Here is a 24,160-nt window from a genome sequence, read left to right on the forward strand (position 1 = left end):
TTGTTTGTTTTTTTGTTTTTTGTTTTTTGCAGTGTAGATGTACCTAAGTCCACCCATAAAAAGAAAAGGAGGACTTGTGGCACCTTAGAGACTAACAAATTTATTTGAATCATAGAATATCACGGTTGGAAGGGACCTCAGGAGGGCATCTAGTCCAACCCCCTGCTCAAAGCAGGACCAATCCCCAATTAAATCATCCCAGCCAGGGCTTTGTCAAGCCTGACCTTAAAAACTTCTAAGAAAGGAGATTCCACCACCTCCCTAGGTAATGCTACCACTCACTTCATCAGATGCAAGTCCACCCATGTGACTCAAAACTACTTGTATGTACAAAGGTTGCATGATTGGGCCCCTGATGAGCAGTATTTATAGAGAACTGCACTTGTCCATCTATACCACATAAAAGACATACATGGTTAAGATTTTCAGAAGTGACTAGTGATTTTGGGTGCTCACTCTGAAACACCTTAAAAGGGCCTGGTTTTTATGAGGGGACTCAGCGCTTTCTGAAGATCAGTCAGCGATAGGTCAGGGACTTAAAACCTGCGGCATTCAAACTCACTTATTTTTTAAAATCTTGGCCATGGTCCCTGTTTCAAGGAGTTTAAAGTTCTACCGCAAGACACACAACAAGATACAAAAGACTGACACATGCAGAAGATGGCAAAGACTTGACATAGAAATCAATAACGAAAGGGCTAGCTAAAGGAGGGTTGTGTTTTCAGGAGTACAAAGGATGAGAGTGGGTGCTTGGCAAACGAGCAAGGGGAGACTTTACCAAGCACAGAGGGAAGTGATGTAAGGAGGAGTGAAGTTTCTTTTCGAGGACCATTCCCTCCCCCGCCCCCGCATTATTGGAGACTTTGAGGAGAGGGAAGAGGTGAGAAAAGGAATGCCTATAATTTTACTGAGTTGCAGTGTTTTTCATTCAAACTAATATATTCATGTACCATATATACTATTTTATTGCAAGGAGCTAATTCTATTCTATTTCTTATATGCCAGAGATGAATGTAACAAAATCAAAACACGGGAAGATAGTATTAATGAGACTGTAAACTAATTTTATGGCTAGGAAGCCTGGACTTGTAACTGATCTTTTCTGTGCCTTAGATCACATCTCACAGAAGCACTCGGGATTCATAGAACCATAGGCATTAAAGATGAAAAAGACCACCTCATCCATCTCCCTGCCAGTGCAGAATTATTTTCATACCATACATGTTCTTGTGCTTTGTCATCAAATCTAGTTTTCAATGTCTTAAGTGAGAGGACATGGAAAGATACTGCCATGATTTCTTTAGAGAGGAATAACATGTTACCTCACCCACTTCGTGTCTCTAAAGCAATCACGTCCATATCTTTACCAGCTCAGAATCCAGAGGAGCAAAAATGAGGAAGAGAGTGATTCACTGAATGAAATGGTGGATGATTTCTGGGTTATTCTACAGATTGTGTGTGTGTTAAAGGGGTTGCGGATAATTGACCAGTGTCAAAACTATAATGGTTGTTCTAGGATAGATATTTGCAGTCTACGAGAACAGTCCAGTCTATAAAAACATATCCTCTATGCTGTGACAGAGAAGAGTTATCAGTCCCACAACTATTATGTCACAGTCCTCCAAAATCCACACACTGCAGGTTCTCTGTGGCCAGAGCCACAACACGGGCATTCTAGGGCAGGGTTAGAGGCATGGGCTATGCTTTTATATCTGCTAACTCAGGAGCCCGTATCCTGAGCAGAATAAACCTGCCCATGGCACAGTCTGTTCAAAGGGCAGTAAGTAGGGTCCCACAGCCAACCTGACGGGCTCCCACTTTAATGCTGCTTTTGCAACCTATGGCCCCAATCTTTCAAGATGCCCAGAGACTTCATCTCCCATAGGTTTCAATGGAAGTTTTGGGCACCCAGAACCTTGCAATATTGGACTCTAAAACCATTTAGGCTCCGTGTTCAGTATAGAGTGTGTACACTTTGCCTCTTTAAAAAAAAAAGTTGTCTGTCAAACTTCCCTTAAAAGCTGGGAAGTTAAAAGAGTGAAGTCACAGATCAAGTTTCTTGGCCATGGGAAATGAGAAAACGCATAGTAAAAATAAATATAGATACATATACACAATGTTCAGATGTGGTTGGGAAGAAATTGGGAGTTTTCTCTTGAAGTCTTTTGCAGATGGGAAGTACCCAGAGGCTGATGGGAGAGGTCTGAGAGCAGGCTTGTTATACTGTGTTTGCAGGCTGACATTCAATAGCATTTTGGCTAATTTAGTTGAAGTTCAGACTTCAGCTGTAGCTGCCACATCACAAGGCTACACTAATTCTCTCCCCCACCCCAACACCCAACCTTATGTCTTAATAAGAAAATGAAGGCTTTCCAAACACTCGAATGCCTGATTCTTAATATGCACCTCTAAGAATAATATATTCTTAAATTGACACACTGTATTTTTATAATTTGATTTTGGTTCCCCCCCTCTACATACATATATATATATATATATTTTAAAACCACTGCACCAGAATGCGTTTTGACAGACTTCCAAAATGAAACACGTACAAAAATTTCTGAAGCATTCCAATAATTGTAAACTGGGTTGTGCAATGCAGTCAGGCATTCTGCTTCTCTCTCGCTTTTTTTTTTTTAAATATTATTTCCACGGAAAAGAAAGAGAAAAATGGTCTGTCTTGCAATGTACAGAAGCAGTGAAATAGGACGCTTCTGTTTCATATAAAACAGGCAAAATGAAAATAGTTGCGCTTTTAACAACCCACATTAGGAAAACTATAAAATATAGCAGGGCAATTAGGTAAATTATTAACTTTACTTTTAAAAAAGAAAATCTTCTTATTTTACTTTACAATTGCCAAGCATGTAGCCTGCACATTTTAACAAAAACGACCCCATCCTTTACTGCAGTGCTATTATTGTTATTATTACTACTATTATAATTTATACCATACCCACAGTATATATGTATTTTACAGACACATCTATAGACACAGTCCCAGCCTGTACAGAGGCTGATCTGTATCCTCCTATTGCAGAGATTCAATTGGTTTACAATCTTAGTACGAGTTTTTAATCGGTACTCACCACATACCGTAGTATTTGGGTCTTGATCTTGCAATTGACTCTGCTCAGGCACACTCTGCAATCACACAAAGCCCCACTGATTTAGTGGGGCTCAGGGGGTTCAATCCCATAGATCTCTTCACAGGATCAGGACCACAGATAGTCCCACTGATGTCACACAAATTTGCTTACCTATGTTTCCCAACAAGCCTGAAAGCTGAAAGGATTTTTAAGATCCAACTTACTGACACTATTTGTGCTCTTCCTTTACTTTTTGTACAGCTTGACAATGGAAACAGGCTAGTCAGTTTCATTTTTGCTTACAGTCATGTTCATTCTCAGGTTCTCAGTGCTGCAATGTTTTGATTGTGGATGCTACAGAGGAAGTTTATTTGTTTAAAAGCAACTGTAATTTAAGGAAAATGACGGCACCATTCCTACTGGTCTCAGATATTCTAAAAGCTTGTTTACTCAAAATCTCAGTTCTGGGCTACATTTGAGTTAACAGCATCCCTTGTTAAGCAGAAAATCTCTTTATAGCAATGTTAATCTCTACATGCCATTTTAGTCTAAGCACAAGTTTTGACTCAAAACAATACTGAAAGATAATGGTTATGTAAAAACCCGCAAAAATGCGTTAATAATAAATAAGCCAAAAGGCATACAAAACGGAAAGCCAAACACTGGATACAAGAGATACAAATCACATTTTTTCCATAAATATAATGTCAGCCCCAAAGCCTCCGTTAGTAGGCATGCCAGCTTGAAAAATAAACCCAGTGCTCATGATTAAACACACAAGTGTTTTTTCACATGAGTTTGTGAACAATGTGTTCCTGTGTGTTTCTGGTGCAGAAACTTTATCTCAGCTATGAGAGATGCAGCCATGAAGGTTTCATGCCTTCCATTTTGTGGACAGCATAATAAAGAAAAACGCACAAGGCCTATTCACCACTTAAGTCCTATATTGACAGCTTATGTGGGATTTGAGTAGCACCTATGCTTTTTGCTGGCCTTCTGCACAGGGTCTTCTACCCACAATACTAGACTTACAAACCTGGTAGCGGATCTGGGAAATGGCAGTCAGGGCAGACTGTCAAATGCCTTGCAAAACCTGGATGTAGGTGTCCAGAACACAATATTGTAAGGCACCAATGCCTGGATGGGTGATACAATGTGTTTTAAAAGGAGGACTCCTATTTATCTCCTATTGCACATCATGCTGTCTGTATCTCATGGATTTTCAGGGCAACAGTGTCGTCCCCACAGGCCCACCTTTCAAACACTCACTCAATCAGTTCAGTGTTTGGTAATATGACAGTAGCTTTATTCCTATAAAACAAGCATTACCATGCCAGACTCTAGATGGGCCACATGTCCTTCCATCAAACAGCACTATGCTATAAACAAGGGTTTGATTCTTATCTCACACTAGTTTTACAGCAGTGTGATTCCATTAACTTCAACTGAGTTACTTCTGATTTACACCAATATAAGTGAAATGAGAATCAGTCCCAGGGACATGACACATTCCTGAACTAGATTTGATATATGTCAGAACCCAGCCTTGCTGGGACTAATTAGGGATTATTCTGTTAGTACCTCCTGAAAACATCTGGGGTGAAATCCTGGTCCTGTTGAAGTCAACAGCACAGCTCCCATTGACTTCTGTGGAGTTAGGATTTCACCCTGCGACCCTGGACACATCTATCACCCGATTCTGTGCAGTGTATACCCTGACAATGTTCAGAGTTTTCAGAAAGAAGAGTTAATGGAGAGCACCAGGTAAACAGACGTCCCCATAACTCTCCCGGCATTTGCAAATGGACTGGAAGCATGTAACCCAGAAGTAGCCATGAAGGGTACATCTACATGGGGAAAGCAAGAGCTGCAGCAGTGAGTCTCAGAGTTCAAATCAGCTGACTCAGGCTTGCAGTGTGGGCTCAAAATAGTAGTGTAGACATTTGGTCACAGCCTATAACCCAGGCTCTGAAACCTAGAGAGAGGGGAGTCTCTTGGGCCCAGGCTGTGGCCTAAGTGGGAACATCTGCTCTGCTATTTTTAGCTCCGCCGGGCAAGCCGAAGTCAGTTGACCCAGACTCTGAGACATGCTGCCATGTGTCTATTTTTGCTGTGTGGACATACCCAAAGTGGCTACCTCATGATCCTTCATTTTTGTGCTGTGATTTCTGAGGAGAGCTCAGATCAGTTCACGGTGGTTTGGCAAACATTCTTATTTCTAGAGACTGCCAGTTTGCAAGCCAGAATCCTTCATTAGAACAACAAATTAAGACTGAGATTATCAAGTGTGCCTAAGGGAGACAGGTGCCCAACTTCTCTGAAAAATCTTCACCCAAGCCTTTAACACACATGGTTACCAAAGAAAATCTTAAAAATTCAAACTGATGCCATGCTGACTGCCAAAGTCTGTAGACAGCAGAAACAATAGCTATGAAAGAATGGTGAGCAGCTACATTTTATTTTAATGGGCCATTGAGTCTGAAGGCAGCACAGGACTGTAAGCTTTGTTCACTGTTTTACTGCTGAACAAAGCGCACACGAAGGAGGCAGGACAATCGTAGCAGGAAGATCTATTTTGAGTGGAGTTTCATTTTGGCCTCCCTGGTCAGTGCAGCTTGGGTTGGGGGTAGGGCTTAGCAGTAACATTACTTCTGCTGCCCCAGTACGATAGAGTGTGGAAGGTATTTTGGGGGGGAAGAAGGGGGACAAATCAAAGTGATACAGGTGGGGTGGAACGTTCTATGGCTCTATCTAGCTATTGTTGAGACTTCTATTGTTACTCTTTACTATAGTACCTGAATGACTCTCATGCACAAAGCTTTATCAAACAGGGAGATTTTGCAGCCTTTCCTCAAAATGGTTAGATTCTGGATTAATCTATTGTCCTCTGGAAATTTACCCGAGCATAGGGCATTTTTGAATGTAGGTCCTCTAGTTTGCCCAACATAATTATGGAGCTCAGCTATCTCTTTCTGAAGTGTCATAGTACAGCTCTCTTTATTAAACAGGAATGGAGACAGAAGACGGATATAGTCATAAAAAGTTTGAGCAGGCTAATTCCCTGAAGTTTGTTTCCTTTTTGTAACAAATATTTACTGACAAATGTTTATTACCTTGTACGTTTGGATTTTTTTAATAGTACTTTATTGAATTAAAAATACCACATTACTACTGGCTAGAAGAGGAGACAGCTATGTTTGCCAATAATTTCTATAACTAATGCCAACGACTGGTGCCAATTTTTTTTGGTTCATATTTCCACAGACAGCTTAGAGACGTACAGTACAAGCATTCCGTTGACGAGGCACGAGAAATACGAAGGTGAAGGTAACAAAACCTTACAGGATTTAAAAATTAAAGCTGACCATTTCCTATAACAAACTTTGTTTCACTGCAGGCAAACACCAACTCACAGCAGCTGAGCAGCATGCAAATATGACCATGGTTTAATGATGTGTAAAGTTAATGGCACATATTTTCACAGAACGTCAACACTGAACTCTGAAGCACTCCCATCCTACATTCGTGATCAGAAATGTCTACATATACATAATTAAGCAACGTCCTTTATTCAGCCAAAGCTTGTATAGGCTTCTCAGCAGAAATTATTCTACTCTAAAGTCCTTCCAAATATGTATTAGGGTTTCTTTTCTTCTTTTCTAAAGATTTCAAGCACTAAGACTAGTAAAGATCCCAAAGGACCAACACACCTGCTACCTGTGCCTAACAGAGAATACTGCCGACTGGTTTGGTACACTGACAAACATACTCTGAATGAAGAGTTTCAAGAACACTGTATTTCTGGATATGCTATTTCAGCATGAGAAATGCAGACTAGTTAGCAGTAAAATGGCACTTCCTAGTGGGGGTGAAACCTCTAGGAATGACAGTTCTTTTCTGCAACAATGCACTTAGCAAATATCTACCAAAAACTGGGTAAGCAGCATAGTATTTGTTCATTTGGTGGTACCTGAATCTTCCCGGGGTACTCTTTAAAATACACTTTTCAAAAGCTTGCTTCCAGTCCAGTAGTCCGGATGGCCTGCATTTCTCTGGTTGATCCAAAAAACACAACCTACCCGGATTTGTTTCTCATTGTTTTCATGTTCTGTGTTACTTAGTTGCCAGATCCAAAGTAAACAAAACAGCAAATGTGAAACTCTGAGTTCTTTCCCAGCACTTGCATGTGTTCGACAGCTTTATTCATTTGGAAACTTCAGTTATAATTGATTATTATTTTCTTTTTTTATAATAAGATTAAAGTGTCAGAAATTTTTAGAGGTGGAGGGGACAGGACAGGAGAGGGAGAGGGGGAAATGATTTACCAAAACAAACATTTTTTTTTTAATATTGCCTAGTTATAAGAAGGTAAAGCATGAGTCACTCTTGCCATCTAAACTAGGACTTTGTAGAGCATAATGTAGGGTAAAATGCCACCAAATGGTTCTGATAATAAAATAATCTATTTGATAACAATGCTTAGCACTTTCCATCTGTAGCTATCCTAGCTCATAGCCACATATGTGCAATCATAATCCCTACCTAGAATAGGGGAAAGAAGGGTGCAGCTAGGTTAAGTGTCTTGCTCATGATGATACAGAGAGTTAGTGGCAGAGCTGAGAACAGAACCCAGGAATCCTGACTCCCAGTCCCATCTGCTAGCTACTGGGTCACACAGCCTCCCCAGCAGATACAGCACAAGAACAGAGCTCCTCCTGGTTGGTCAATTGGTTCATACATGAATATTGCTTCACATTACAGTCAGAGGTAGCTCCTACCAGCAGCCCTTAAATAGATTGGAGTTAGGGTTCGAACCCAAAAGTCCCAATGTTAATCCAAATGATCTAAACCTCTCTAGTCTGCAGAGCTGGGAAGTCTTGTGGGAAGAGGCTCACTTGTGAGACTTCTGCTACATCCCAATTCCAGATGGGCCGGAAATATAATGAGAACAGCCTCTTGCTCAGTATTTTGGCACTCTGACTTCCGTGGGAGTTTTGCTCAAGTGAAAACTGAATACAAACTCAATAAGGACTTCAGGACTTGGATCTAGGATTTTAGCTTTATTAGTGTGGGTGGGGTTTTAAAAAGTGCTCAGTGTTGGCCTAACTCTGTTTTTTCACTGGGTCAATGGGAGTTTTACTGTGGATCTCAACTAGAGCAGGTTAGGCCGATGCTGAGCACTGTTGAAAATCCCACTGTGTATTTCAACTGGAGGTATGGAATCTTTTTATTCTCAGTTGACCGCTTTGCTTCCATTACCCACCCTCGCACCCTTGGGACCCAGGAGAAGCCTTACCTCCATATTCTTACAGAAAGTGGCATTGGTCCCGAATAGGATCTGGCACTGTTCATCGGCGCTGTAGTGCATCCCTGGCAGCTTGTGAGGAAGCCGCACGGCGTACTGGCTTCGTGGGTCTGTTACCAGCAAACAGGTGCTCACCTTGGACCTAAAGAGTACAAGAGTTACACACACACACACACACACACACCTTTAAGGGGAGAAACTTTGGAACTGGACTGCTAGATCACTTGCCCAGAGACAGTGGCTCCTTCCCTTTCTCTTGAGATTATGGTGCCTTTGTCTAAAGGGCTGGTATTTTTAATTGCTTATTTTTGAGAGACTTCCACCCAGAAATATCCTTTTTTAATCAAAGATTCTGGCCTGCAGATATTTCTGGTCAGGTTGCTATTATGGGCAGGTGAAGACTGGAGATGCATGAGGTGAGGTATTGCAATGGTATTTCTAGAGGCATTACTCAATATGGAGAGTGAATAGTGGAACAGACACAAGACCTGAGAAATGTAAGGTGTTCAAATGATTATAAGGAAATGTTGTGTGCAGTTGTGTTATAACCGTGTTGGTCCCAGGACTGTCTCTCTAATATACTGTAAAATGCCAGACAGGCAGACCTCTGTGATGGTGAGTATTAAGTAGGTTTCCTGGAGAATGCCCTGGGGGTGGTTAATGTGAATTCCAAAATACCGGTTATGCAAAAAACAAACCTTTTAAGTTTGCCCTGAGGAGAAGGCCACTGACTGTTGATTACCTGTTACAGGAGGCCACAGATCAAAGGCCCAGACTGTAAAAAGAAATGGCTGGACTGTCCCAGACTTGTTATGGTTCTTGATCTGAAACCTGACATGAACTGGTAACCCAGCGCAAATCCAGCTGAGGGCTTTGAAAGACAGACAGCCCCCAGAGCTCTATGTTGGAGATAGGGGTGACCTCTGGTAAGCTTTTAGCATGTGTGTAGGTTCGTTTATTGTTTTTGTAGATTTTCTCTCTAATACACTTTGCTTTGTGAAGGCTGGTTGGAAAATGATGTACACTGTTGTAGCTCGTGGAGAAAGGTTAACCACAGGTGCTAGACCCTGGTCAGAGCTGCTAGTGAAATCGGTGAGGTGCAGAGGGACTGCAAGCCTAAATCCCTGTTTGGAGGGAGAGAGATGCAGATCTTCGCCCAAGAGAGGTGATGCCTTGAAGCCTGAAACCTTCCGTGGGTGCCCTTGTGGAAGGTCAGGGGTGTGTGTCAACAGTTAACCGTTAACAGTTCAGGGTGCAGTTAACCCTGAAACTGTGACCAATAGCATCTTGGAAGGTTTTTGCTTTTTTTTTTTTAAGTAATGGAAAGGAGGAAAGATACTGGACCATGTATACAAGGTCACTACCAAGTAGTTTAGGGACTAACAGGGTAACAGACTCTGAGTGTTCAGAATCAGGCCCTTGTTTTTTATCTTGACAGTGTCCCTTTAACATAACATTACTGGAGTTCCTATTCTCTGGATAGACACTTTAACCTCCTTTTTCCTCTCCCTCTGATCACTGCTAAACTCATTGCTCGCTATGGAGGCTGCATCTCTGATAGTCAAGTGGATCCAGCACAATCTGTGTTTGTTCCGGTGAACGATTATCTACGAACTAGTAATCAGCTTGCCTTAAATTCTTTCTGAATTGCTAAAGAGGATAAACTAAAAACACTGGATGCTGTAGAAAAGGCATTCACAGTGAATGACACAGAATTAACTTCCCGGGAAATGAGAACTCTGGCTTCCGTAAATGAATGTTCTAGCAGGACAGGCTGGCAGAATCTGTCAAATGGGGAGGTGTGTTTTTTGTTTTTTTGTTTTTTAAAAGGGCACTCCCTCCTGTACAACCAGACAGAGTCCTGTCATCACAGGATTAATTCCTAAAGTGGAAGTGAACTGGGATTCTTTTCAAGAAGCTATCAGTGTGCTGAAATTTGGGGAGGAAGTTTTCTGCGCCTCTGCACGCTCCAGGGAAAAGGTTACTACCAAGGAGATAGATTCAACCTTCCATATAGCGATTGTACACCACTCTCCCCTGACATTGCTTTGTGTTTGAATTTCAAATACAATCCTGGTTCTTTGAGATACACGGTTTTACTGTTCATCACGTTCTTACTTTAGGAAGTTTTCAAGGTCGTCACGGCTGCAGGAAGACCAAGAAAGGTCACTGGGATTCCTGCCCTTCACCCATTCTCCAGACATTATGTGAGATCTTCCTGCGCAGGACAAATGGTCATCGTCATGGCTCATTCCCATGCTGTTTGGTTAAAAAAAAATAAAACAAAACAACCACCACATAGATAAAGCCATACTGCGGGTTTGTCATTTCCCACTGCACCTGATAATGATACTCTGATTATCTTATGGGGAACATAGTGGAAAGTAGAACTGATCAAATAATGCACAATTAATAATTTATCCAACAAATTTACCTTCGATATCATAAGCAGATCACAAATTCCTTGAATTTACCTATTTTAGTTGCAAATTTTTTTAAAAAATGATTTTGCTCCATGGATTGATGGCAAACACTTCACTATGGGGTCTGCTAGAAATATTCTAAATTCCGCTAGTGATTTTTAGTGGAGAGATAGCTCTGAGAAGTTATACGGAACTGCTTCTGTTCCCTGATCAGATGAACCCATAAGTACATCTGGCTGAATTCTTATGCACCCGGATGCAAAAAGTGGTTTCTGTGAATGGTCATGCAACCTGAAATGTGCTTCCCCAAAAAACTCAGTAATTCAAGGGTTCATGGAAAGCAAATGCTCAAAAAGGATGTAGCCTGGCTGAAGCACAGAATATCAAAGGGAATATTTGTGGAAAACTTTGCATTACTTGCCCAGAACTAGTGAATGAGGTTAACTAAAACCATGTTGAGTAAGGTCAACGAATACTGAAGTACAATTATTACTAAACATGGAACCAAGTTCTGCTCTTGTGCCAGTGTAAATCTGAAGTAACTCCACTGACATAAAAGGGGTTACTCCAAATTTACAGTATTATTAAATATCTCTATTTCAGCTGCCCCTGGACGTCCCACCCAGAGTCATGGCCTCACTTTGCTAAGTGCTGTACAAATGCATACAAAGACACAATCCCTGCCCCAATTGAATGTAAATGTGAGCATCATTTGGCCCATAGTAGTTCATCTAAACAAATAGTGCACATTTACATGTATTTACACACACAACTGAGAAATTAAAATATCGTTCCCCTGAGGATCTCAAAATGGCTTCACAAAAACTTTTCCACCACCATGCACCTGTGAGGCCATGTATTATTAACAGTGTTGCTTGAGTTTTTCCTCTTGTAAAAGAGAGGATAAGTGACTAGTTCAAGTTCACACAATGAGTCAGTGGCAGAACCATGCACAGACACCAGAAATCCCGATTTCCAATCCCATGCTCAAACTACTAGACCATTTAACCACCCAATGTAGAAGAGAGAACAAGTTCCAGCCTGTTTTGATAAGATTTGATAAGTAACATTTTAAAATCTTAATGTCCTCCCATTGGTTTCTAAACCCATCTTAAAATGGGATGGGAATTGGTTTATGGATTTTCGCAAATGGTGCCTCACGTGATGTCAAGTGTCACTCGGCTGGCAAAGTGGCAGTCATCAGCATTTGGTTCAGAATTGCAAGTTGATAACTGAAATCTCAGATGATTATCAGTTTATTGCTTAGGAGAAGAGCATCTTACTATATAAGCTTCCAGCTTGCTGGACACAGCAAGATGGCCTTTATTTCCTATCATGATGTTGGACTCCCAATATGCAACATTACTCTATAAATCAGAGTTGCCTATTGGTTTTTATATTCAGTTCTCATTCCCCTGCCTTTGCTTCTTTGCAGTTTTGGGATTCAAATTTTCAAAACCTAAATGCAGCATAAATTTCCAGTTCTGATGAACTGAAACCAGCTTCAGCAGCTTGATAATTATGGCTTAGATTAAACCACCATTTATGCTATTTTTAGCTTAAAGTGAAAATTACATGGCTAAGTCTATTATTTTAGGTTTATCTCCAGGGATGTTATTATTTCTAACAATGTTACACTTAGCATAATTTTTAGAATCAGAAGCTCATGGTTATGCATGTTTTTTTACCTTTGTGGGTTTTGAACACAGGAAAAATGTTAATGTCAAGCATATTCTGTTTGCATCATGCACCAATAATTTAACAATCTAGCAGCAATTCTAACTTCAGAAACAGAGGGTGAAATCCGTGCCCTACTGAACTCAATGGGAGTTTTGTAACTGACTTCAACGGTGGCCAGGATTTCACCCAAGATGGTTTATCAATGTTACTTTTACAAAAAAATAAATAAAAATACATCTTAACACAAACTATGAGAGCAGAGCCAGCCATATTCTTCTATTGTAACGTGTCCCCTACAAAACTTGTAGTTTTGGGAAATGAGAAAGGAAGATTTAAATGTGATAAAAGAAAAAGCAGGTAAAAAACATAGGTAAGTTTACTTTAGCCCTACAGAGACATAGCGATCTTCCGCAATATTAACTTAGAAAAGTAAGCCAAATTTTCTGAACGTTTGCCTTCATTCTTTGGCCCATCTGGATCACAAGTCAATACATTCCCAGTATATTTTCACAGAACAAGAATCTTCTTCTTTCATATGTCTGGTGTAGAGCAGCAACTGCATTTTCACCTGAAGCTGGCAGAGCCAGATGGCTACATCACGAGTAGCAGAATTTATTGCAGTGATGCCTCTTTCATATTTATAAATTGGGCAGTGGGAGAGGATATGTTTGATGGTCTGTTGTGGGGAGCCGCACTCGCACGCCAGGGAGTCCTTGATTTTCCATTTGTACGTTAGATGTCTGCATCTATCATGGTTGGTTCGGATTCGGTTCAGAGTTGACCAAGGTGACCATGGAAGGTCAAACCCAGGAACCTGCTGTATAGGATCCGGCACAAGGTGCTTATTTTTTAAGTCTTGTTTAGCCCAATCTGCTTTCCAAGCTTCCTCCTAATCAGAGCCTGATTGCATGAGGCTAAACGAAAGTTCCCAGAAAGGCTTGTGGGACTCAAGATGTTGCAGGGAGGGTTGTCAAGGTCTTGGTGGATAGGAAGACATGTTTCTCTGGATTCACCAAGCTTTGCAGAATGTCGCAGCAGTTCGGCATATTAGTGGGGGAGCAATGTTAGATAGAACCGGTAGCCATGGTGTTGGAGTCAACTTAAGGGTACCTGTGATGCACCACATCACTGTATTCAACTGGGTATCCACAAGGCATGTGTGGCTGCATCTGCTCCATACCAGTGCACAATATTCAGCTACTGAATATACAAGTCCTATTGCAGATGTTCACAACTCTGACGCTCATGTACCCCAGGTTGTACCTACTAGTTTCTGGATTAGGTTGGCTTTCATTTTTATCTTTGCAGCTACCACCTTCTCAAGGTGATCATGGAAGGTGAGGGTGACCCCTTAGTATAGGATCATGGTTATAATGTGACTGAATCCCAAACCTGTCCTCAGCAAAGCCCATAGACCCTAAGTTACAATCACTTCTGTCCCCTTTACTCAGACTAAAAGAACAGGAGTACTTGTGGCACCTTAGAGATTAACAAATTTATTTGAGCATAAACTTTCGTGAGCTACAGCTCACTTCATCGGATGCATTTGAAGTGAGCTGTAGCTCACAAAAGCTTATGCTCAAATATATTTGTTAGTCTCTAAGGTGCCACAAGTCCTCCTTTTCTTTTTGCGAATACAGACTAACACGGCTGCTACTCTGAAATCTGTCACTTTACTCAGACTGAGTAGTATCTCAGCCCTTCAGGAAAACCTGTGGAAAACCTTCTGGTTTGTAATGTACTATGCAATGAGCATCGGGGTGGTGGAATCTGGCCTCTCTTATTCCCCCTTTCAGAGGGTTTGGCATAGGCAATAAGTCAAAAATAGGAACATATCATAAAAACCTCAACCTAAGCTTGGCTGTGCATAAAGTTTCCCTCCAGGGACTCAGAGTACCCTGGTTCACTCCAGTCCAAAAGAGACAGTCTCTCATCCTTTATCTCATGCTCAGAGATGGCGGGAGGGGGGGAGGATGCATGCCGGCATGACTCGGAAGTAATCCCCGACTCTTTGTGCAGGCTTCTAACACCCGAGCCTAGGATGACGCCACGTAAGAGTCCTCTGCAGACCTATGCAGGGACAAATCAATCTTCTCCAAATCATGCGTCAAAACGCAGGTGTACTGGGGTATGAGGTCGATCATTAAGCTGGGTTTCACTGAGCACTGCTTTGAGGGTACATTACCTATACATTGTAGACCTTGCTTAGAGGGAATCCCAACATATATTACTCCATTATCATTAAATGCTCATTAGAAGCTAAATTTATGAATTTAAACATAGAGGTTTAGGGCCACAATGTACTCTCCAGTTCCTTGGATTGCCTAAAACAATGTTCTCAACCTGTGGGGCTGTGCAGACTATGTCTAACAGGTCCACAAAAGACTTAGACTGAAAACTGACTGAACAGAATTCAACTATATGTACAGACAATAGATTTCCAAAGGGGTTTGCACCTCCCATTCACATTTTGTTAGGAGTCCGCAAATGAAAAAAGGTTGAGAACCACTGGTCTAAAACACACTGATCCATGTACTGCTTATCTGAGATTAAAATCTGGCCCTTTCTGAGTTCCATTCACCTGGGTAAAGTCTAAATCTCTGAATTGCCACAAAGGCAAAAGGTCTATCATTGCTAGCTTATTGGAAAGGAAGCACTGAGTTTTGGCCACAGGTAATTCTACACAGATTAGGTGTGTGCACTCGCCACATGCACTGGTGACAGAAATTTTTCCCTTAGCAGTATCGTTAGGGGACCAGCTCTGGCGCCCGCTGGAGTGGCGCCCACATGAGGCAGTATAAGGGCTTCTGCCAGCTCCCCCCACCCTCAGTTCCTTCTTGCCAGAAACTCCAACAGTGGAGAAGAAGGGCGGGTTATGGAATGGACATGAGCAACACATCTCAAAGAACACCAGTTACGGAAAACGTAACTGTCTTTTCTTCTTGCTTGCTCATGTCCATTCCATATTAGGTGACTCCAAAGCAGTACCCTGGAGGCAGGTAGGAGTTCACGGACATGTAGATTGCAACACAGCTCTGCTGAACCCAGCAGCGTTCCTGGCCTGCTGAGTGACGGCATAATGAGCGGTAAACGTGTGAACAGAGGACCCCTTTGCAGCTGTACAGATGTCCTGGATAGGGATGTGCACCAGGAAGGCCACCTGAGCTCTCGTCAAATAGGCTCTGACAATTGGCAGCAGCGGAACCCCAGCCAGGTCGTAAAAGGTCCCTATGCATGAGGTGATCCAATTCGAAACTCTCTGTGAGGACACCAGAAGGCCCTTCAACCTGTCTGCTGTAGCAAAGAAGAGCTGAGTTCATCTGTGGAAAGGCTTGGTACATTCAAAGTAAAAAGCCAAGGCCCTTCAGATGTCCAGCGCATGAAGACACCTCGCTTCACTGGTCTTGTGCGGTTTGGGACAGAATATGGGGAGAAAGATGTCCTGGTTCATATGGAAGGTGGATACTGCCTTTGGCAGGAAGACCAGGTGGGGCCGTAGCTGAACTTTGTCTTTGTAGAAGCCCATGTATAGCAGTTCTGGGGTCAAGGCTTTAATTTCAGAGACCCATCTTGCTGACATCACCGCCACCAGGAACGTGACCTTCCATGACGGGTGGGAAAAGGAGCAGGAACCCAGCAGCTCAAAGGGTGGGCTGGTGTGCCTAGAGAGGACCCATACCTGCAGAAAGAGCCTCTCGAGCCCTCTCAAGAATCTGCTGTCATGTCATGGGAAAACACCATCTGTCCCTGGATTGGCAGGTGAAAAGCAAAGATGGCCAGGAGATGCACTCTAATGGAAGAGTGTGCCAGGCCCTTGTTCCTCAAATGGAGCAGGTAGTCCAGGACAGCCTGCATGGAAGAACACAAGGGATAAATGTCACACTCGGATGCCCAGTGGGAAAACCTCGTCCACTTGACCAGGTAAGTCAGTCTGGTTGAGGGCTTTCTATTTCCCAGGAGGATGTGTTGGACTCCTTCCAAACAAGTCTGCTTCTCCGGGTTCAGCCACATAGCATCCACACCGAGAAGTGGAGGAACTTGAGGTTGGGGTGTCAGAGCCGACCATGCTCCTGTTACAACAGGTCTTGTCGGTTGGGCAGGGGCCAGGGAGGGCCTGCTATCAAGCTCATAAACACGCCAAACCAATGCTAGCAAGGCCACGCTGGAACAATCACGATAACCTGCGCTTTGTCTCTCTTGATCTTTGCCAGGACCCTGCTGAGCGGAAGCCTGATGTACGTGTTCCCTCCGATATCTGACTACTACAGGAGAGAGGCATCGGAGAGGATCCTTTGCTCAGACCCTGTTGAGAACAATACTGATGGCATTTCCTGTTCTGTCTGGTGACGATCAGGTCCACTTGGGGAATTCCTGACCTTTGAAAGATCATGCAGACTACCTCCAGGTGGAGAGACCACTCGTGGTGAGAGGAAAAGTCCCTGCTGACCTGGTCTGCCAGCATATTCTTCATGCCGGGAAGGTGACAAGCTTCCAGGTGGATTTTGTGGCTGATACAGAAGTCCCACAGATGGAGTGCCTCCTGACAGAGAGCCGACAAGCGCGCTCCCCAGTGCCTGTTAATGCAGAACATGGAGGTTGTGTTGTCTGTCAGGACTCGTAGCACCTTGCCCAACAGGTGGGGCAGGAAGACTCCACACACCAGCCAGACTGATCGGAGCTCTTTGACATTTATGTGCAACTTTGCCTCTTCTGGGAACATTGGCAGGATGGCATGTTTGGAGCTCCTCATGTGGAGTGAGGCCAACAGTGGCTCAATGGTGAGGGAAGACCACGCAGAGGGGCAGGAACTGAATTTTCCATTTTGCAGAAAACAGTGCGATTTTGAATTTTTTTTCCCATTCCAAAGCAGAACAAAAACAAAAAAAGTCAAAGCTTCCTGCAACATGAAATTCTGAAAAAAAAAATTTCACATCAGTAGAAACATTTCATTCTGATACCGACTTTTTAGAATTTTGTATTGTAGAATATAAATAAAAACAAAGTTGTTTTGAAATAGAAAATCAAAATATGCCATTCCAAAAAGATCAGAACAGAATATTATGGGAATGCTCCATTTAGAGTTGGGGATTTTTTTAATTAAATTTCATTGAAATTGAAATTGAAATGTTTCCAATGAAACATTTAGCTTTCAATAAACTGGCATTTTCCGACAGAAAAATGTTCCCTTGGGAAATGTCCAACCAGCTCAAAAAGACAGCAAGGAGCTCAAAGCTGAGGAATGTTAGATAGTAAGGGAATGAGAAGAGGTGGGGAAGGAAGCCCTTTCTCCTGCAAGGAAATTGTAGTGGGTCAGGAACATAAACCAATGTTTGCACATATTGCGGCACACAAGTGGGAGCAAGACGTGTTTGTAACTCTCCCTTGTGCTGTGCCAGTCATTACACTATAATGGCCAGGAACTTGCCTATCGCAGGCTCTGGAGGGAGCCAAGAAAACTGAAGACTCTAATGAGTAAAAATAAAGATAATAAATAGGACAATTTAGAGTGGCATATACCATGCAACATGGCCGCAAAGAGAGAGGAATGCCTGTTTCGGCAGCGTATCGGAGAGATAAGAGTCCCTCTCTAATCTGTTCTCATGCAACTGTACCCAGGATATTGTGCAAAATCAAATCCAGGGCTCCATAGTGCCCAACCCTATAGGGAACTTTGGGGGTGTTTGTGTGTGTGAGAGAAAGACCTTCCCCACACTTGAGCCCGGGGCCAAGCGAGTCTGGGCCAAGCCTGGGTGAGAGCATGAACTGTTGCCTACTAGTGCCTCTGTAGGGGCCAGCAAGCTGGAAGGGGGTGGGGATAATCACTGCCCACCACTGCACTGTCCAGAATGGCTGGGTGCCTTGAGAAGGGAGACAGCATGACTCTATAATAGGTGGCACACTTGGAAGCTCCCAGTGAGGGATTCTTATTGAGCTGGCCAGAATCCCTCCTGGGGCCTCCCACTGCATTGGGCTCGTCCTCAAACTCTCCAGTGTGGACCATCATTTACAGGTGAAAATCTGGTCCTGAAATAGGAAAACATATGGTAGCATAAGCAATCCTTTAAACTGATATCCTGGGAGCCAATAAGCTGTTTCAGTCAAGGCAGACCCGTTTGTTTACTAAAGCCTCTTTTCCCGACATCACTTTGCCTAAGCCAGGATGTGGTCAGCTTTTTGCTACAAAGTGTGAAGAACTGGGTTTCACCTGAAGCCATTTAGCCAAGATATATTTTAGTTTTCTCATTAATTTTTATTTATTTATTCTTAGCATAGGTTGAAAATGGGATCTTTTCTTTGGCAAAAAACACAAGTAGCAGTTACTAATTAGGACATTCCTGTCTTTGGTTTTATTATTAATGTATTTAAAAAAACCTGATTGCATTTGGGAAGTTTCTCTAAGGGAATTGTAAAGGCTAAAATTAATTAAATTTCAGCTTTGGTTCTGCAGTGTATATGTAAAATCCCCATACAGAATGATTCAAAACCAAGATCGCTTTAAAGTTTGAGGTTTTCGTATATATTTTCTGGAATTTTTTTCAATTTTTTTTTAATTGACATATTTATGGAGAAATACTGGATTTTACACAGCAACTGTTTAGCAAGTTCTAGGCATAAAGGGTTAGATCCTCAGGTGGGGTAAATCGATGGAGCTCCATTGAGGTCAGTAGTGCTATGGTGATTTACACCAGCTCGGGATCTGGCCTCAAGGCTCCAAAAGCAACTGCTTCTAACCTTTCAGTGCTGGTTTTCTAGGAGAATACAAGTCCACAACACCTTTGGAGCCTGTTTTAATTGGCACTGGGAAACTTTTCCCAGCAGTTACTCTACCGTACAATGACTCACTTGAGGAACGGATTAAATGACCTAAAGTACTGAGGCGTACCCCTCATACTCACACACTATTTTCTGAAGTTCAAGCGTTCCCAAGTACATCAAAGGGAAGAGCTATTCCTAAACACGTAGTAAATATAATGCCATGCTGGTTCTTTTCACTAATGACTAGCTCCACTTTCTTTTTAATAGAAATAAATTGGGGGGAAGAAGGGGAAGTTGTGTGTGCTCATAACTAATCAGCAGTGCAAATGCTGACTCAGTATTTTGCATTTCCTTTGTAAGCAACTAATCTTACCTGCCATTCAGACTTCACAGGGAATTAGAAGTAGTTAATCGGTTCAATGAAATATTTTGCAGAGGGGGTTCTACTTTTAAATGAACAGAAACCTCTTTAAAACAGAGAATAAATGTGGTTTCAGCATGAAAAGTGACTATTAAAATGGCACCATATTACTCAACAGCTCTGCCCCTTATGTATACTCAGAGTCACATCTAACTAATTTATCACCAAAAGTAAACATTTGCTACATATTACTCTTGTTAGCATTGCAGAACCAGCACAGCTTTGTGAGACTGAGCTAGATTCAATTCTGGATCATGCATCAGCACACAGTTGCTTAATCAAGTTCTAAATACAGAGCGAAATTCGGCTTTCAGTTATACATGTCCTAGCTCTTGAGTTTACTCAGAGTGCAGCACAATGGGGTGCTGATTCTGAACGGGGCCTCTAGGCGCTCTATGACACCAATAATTAAATATTTAAAGACAATAGGGTTGCACCGGGTAACAGAGTTTGGCCTACAGAATAATTATTGCTGGCGAGGATGCATGAGCCCAGAAAGAAGCAGCTTGACCTTTAGATCCCAGGACTGGCAGTTATAAAAAATGATAACTGAGCAAATTTCATCGGGAATCACAAAACTTCAACTTGTCTATTTTACAGTCATTTGCTCGGCAGAACCAAATGTTAAAAATATCGGAACTAGGAATTAGAGACATGTAATTTTCCATCCTATTACAAAACGAAAAGACCTCTCAAAAGTCTACACCATATTCTATATACTACAGTCTATGGTGAAGCGTTGTACAAGTGGTCAGAGCAGGGAAGTGGGAGGCAGGACTCCAAAGTTCTATTCCTTACCTCTTCCATCAACTCATCATGTAACCACATGTCTCTAAGTGTAATTAATTTGAGTTTGTTTTCCCTGTAGCAATACCAAACTAATGCTCTTGTTTTATTCGAGTCACTTGTTGACATTCTGCTCTAGACAGTTAATAGAGCTCAACTGCACATCTTGTTTGTCCCTGGTACATTTTCCAAAATTCCTGTTATTCTTTAAAAACCTGAGCCAAAACCCATCAAAGCCAGTGGAAAGGCTCCCACTGACTTCAATAGGCTTTGGATCAGACCCTAAAGTTCTTAAGAGCATGTGCACAAGTGCTCACCAGAACCACTCTGGCTCTCAATAGGTTTCCTATTAAAAGCATCGAATCTGAGACTTAAAATAATGCTGGGGGTCAGTAGAAGGAACTAACGTAAGTGATGGTTTACATGTTTTTGAACAGCTGTAACTTTGCAGTTGATAATAGGCTATTTGAGAACTCCCTATGATTATTTCCACACATTCCTCTCTGACATGGCAAGGGTGGAGACATAGAGGAGAAGTGAAAGTTTGATAGAAATGTACTGCAGCAAGTACAAGTTTTTGAAAGGGAGTGGGGGCTAAGTGGAAGGCTGTGGCCAAGGGAAGGCTGGAAAAATTAGCTGGGGCAAACACCAGAAACTTCCACACACTGTCAGCTTCAAACAAAGGCCTCAACTAGCTGCTAGTCAGAGCTTCTTCATTTCATCTCCATGCAAACCAAACCCTTCCATTTGTAGACAAGTAAATTAGGGTCAGCTAGATCTTGGTTAGGTTTCGAAATAAGCAACACTCAAGGCTAGCCAGCCGTCTTCCTATTCATTTATTAAATCTCTGTCTTATACTCGCTTAACTCTTTGCACTAAGGACATCAGCCTCAGAATTCTCCTTGGATAAAAAGGACAACAAAACAGGGCCCCAAGAAGTCCCCGAACTGCTAACAATGGAATCAGATTATGATACGCTTCTCCTTTTGCTCCCATTGCTGGATGCAGCTGCCGAGACCATGGTGGCAGCTCCTCTCAGCTCCAGGAACCAGCTGGTCTGGGAAGTGGGGCAGACCCATCATCCAAGGGCTGAGGGCTCACCGCCAGGGAAGGTCAGGTAAGAAGAGAGGGTGGGGTAGAGGTTCTGGGAGGGTTCAGCTCATGGGGTGGGGGAGACAGGGGCTCCAGAAGCATCAGGCTGGTGTGGGGGAGCACCCAATGACCGTTGCCCCTGGTTGCAAAGCTGGCTCCGCCACCAATTCTTGACTGATCGGAAAGTGTATTTTGTCTCCCTACATTTATAACACAAGGGTTTTATCTTCAAGACCACAGTAGAATGCCAAGAGCTGTGTGCAGTACTGCAAGTTGCACAAAACTGAGGCTCTCCAAGCCCTTCCTCCAGAAAACCCCAAGACCCAGGTGGCCATAACCTCACAATGAGTACCTGATGTTAACCGCAGTCATCATGTTATCCCATGAGATTCGTGGTGGGATCCTTGGTTGGACTATATTGCTGCAAATCAGTGATTCCCTGGGGACCTGAGATTTATCACCACACACAACCACAGAACGCACAGAGGAGGCTGTAGTGTATCTCCATGTCTATTTCAGTGTGTGAGTGGGGTAAGCGGGGAGCAGTTTCAGATGGAAAGCATCGGGAATGAAACCCTCTACTTATCTATAGGAAGCGTACAACCTGAGCAATCGCAGGGCATAGCTTCCCCCACGCTGCTTCTCAATGTGGAGTGGTCATCACTAGGGTAAGAAAGGAGAGCCGTCTCCATGGACCAACCAATCCTTGGCCTCTCTCTTGCCCATAAAGGTGCCAGTTGTGGTGATGGGTTTTGTGATGTGCATGCCTGTTCACTGGGATCTGAGCCAGGATCATCACACTCAATTTAATCACCAGAGGAGAGATGGCAACAATTCTCAACCTGTACCGATTTGAGCTGGATTAGAACCAGCAATCTAGAAGCAGAAGACTCTACATCCCATTATTAAGCCCTGAGCTGTCCAGTCCTGAGTCTATTTCAATATTAGGAATTTTTATTAGTGTTTGAAACTGAAGCTATGTCACAGGGAAAATGCTGACTTCTGAACCAGGTTCAATATGTTTAACATTTCACTATAAAATTCTGAAATCTGGCAAGTTACAAGACTTCCAACTGGGTTAGAATAAAGACATGGCAGAGGCAGATGCTGGCTAGGGGCAGCTCATTAGGCCTGAAAGAATCATGGGAGCTGGGGTAGGCAGTGCAAGATGGGGACAACAAGTTAGTGGCTCAGGAAAAGGACGTTCCCAAAGTAACTGATGAGAAGTAGAAACAGCTAGAGTGGTAAGAAGAGAGTCCAAGTGAGAGTCGGGCGGAGGGGGAAAAAATCTAGGGAGAGCACACGGAGTTAGTGGAGGTGGGATGGAGGTAATGGAAGAACACGAGCAACCTGCTTGCAAGAAAAGCAACCGTTAAGACCATTGAATTAATTAAAAGATTTTCACCTCCTGTTTCTTACATCTAAGTACAGGCACTTAAATCAAAGGTACTTCATCAATGGAACACATCAGGAGATGCCTTGGGGAACCTGGAGGGAACTGACACCTATTTAAACCTTATTAATTAGCAGCAAAGAGCCATTTTGTATGTATGGGATCTGCGACCAAGGTCTCCAAGAGAAGTGGTCGAGCTTTTGTTGTTTTTTTAATCAAGAGAGACACCATCCTAAGGGAGCCATGACTAGTGATGCTTGTTTTCCTAACCAAGTTTACGTCACTGTGCAATAATGAAACAACCAGACATTTTATATGGTTATCTACTCATCAGACAACCAAGAAGTCAGCAACAGAGAGTGAGAACACACACGCCTATGGTGAATTGCAGCATGGAAAGCCATAGTTTATTCAGCTGCATGACAGATCCTGCCCTTCATTATATGTTTTTCATTTCAAAAGAATGAGGTCTTTTGCCATGGAAGCTGGAAGGCAGCATGTACAGCTTGTGATGCAAAAGCCTGATATAGCACTCACTGGGGCCAGGCCTGGTAGGCACTCTACAGAGTTGCCAAAAATACTCCCTGCTCTTCCAGTCCTGGGTCTCTCTCTGCTAGAGCCCGATTCAAATCCTATCAAAGCCTAGGGCTGGCTGTCAATCACTAAGGGCTACTGACTCAGCACAATGAAAGAGGCTGGCCACACTGGATGCATTTCTTACACTGACCCACCAAGATGAAAGCTGATTGCGCTGGCCCAAACCAAACTTAAACAAGCTCTCTCTCCCCACTCCACTCCACCCCCCCCTTTTCTTTTTTTGCTTACAAGCAGAATATGTATTTTTTTCAACCCAAAAGAGCTTGCCTGCCAGGTGTGTGCTCCCACATTCTGCTAAGTCTAATTGTAATCCACCAAACATACTGCAGGCCCAGTCTCCAGGAACAAAACTGCTTCGGCTGGAGATATCTGCAAGGACAGTGTGAAAGTTTCAATTACATCCTCGTCATAGCCACTTTGTGTGGATCAGTCTCACTCCCTCTCCTTAAGGGCACTTTGTACCTAGTAATTGCTCCTTCTGCCTCCCAGCTCCTTATTTTCTTGAGACTGTTCACTGGAGCAGCTGGGAAAAATAATTTATAATCCTGGAGTCATTTGGCTTTGGCTGCTCAGAAACTATTTTAAAAGCTCAGCGCACAGAGTCATCACCCAGTC

The 24,160-nt window shown here is 42.8% G+C and overlaps 1 protein-coding gene across 2 annotated transcripts in view; it reads right to left on the bottom strand.

Moving 5' to 3' along the window:
* The window catches only part of ADAMTS17 (ADAM metallopeptidase with thrombospondin type 1 motif 17), a 255,112-nt gene that overhangs the window by 126,476 nt on the left and 104,476 nt on the right, over positions 1-24,160 (bottom strand). For both annotated transcript variants that reach the window (XM_038420717.2, XM_038420716.2), the window contains exons 9-10: positions 10,516-10,656; positions 8,389-8,539 (exon numbers count right to left, since the gene is read on the bottom strand). In XM_038420717.2, the coding sequence (XP_038276645.1) occupies positions 8,389-8,539; positions 10,516-10,656 (292 nt within the window). The remainder of the gene's footprint in view (positions 1-8,388; positions 8,540-10,515; positions 10,657-24,160) is intronic.

This window comes from Dermochelys coriacea, chromosome 10 (genome assembly GCF_009764565.3).
Source record: "Dermochelys coriacea isolate rDerCor1 chromosome 10, rDerCor1.pri.v4, whole genome shotgun sequence".
In the NCBI taxonomy this organism is placed as follows: Eukaryota; Metazoa; Chordata; order Testudines; family Dermochelyidae; genus Dermochelys; species Dermochelys coriacea.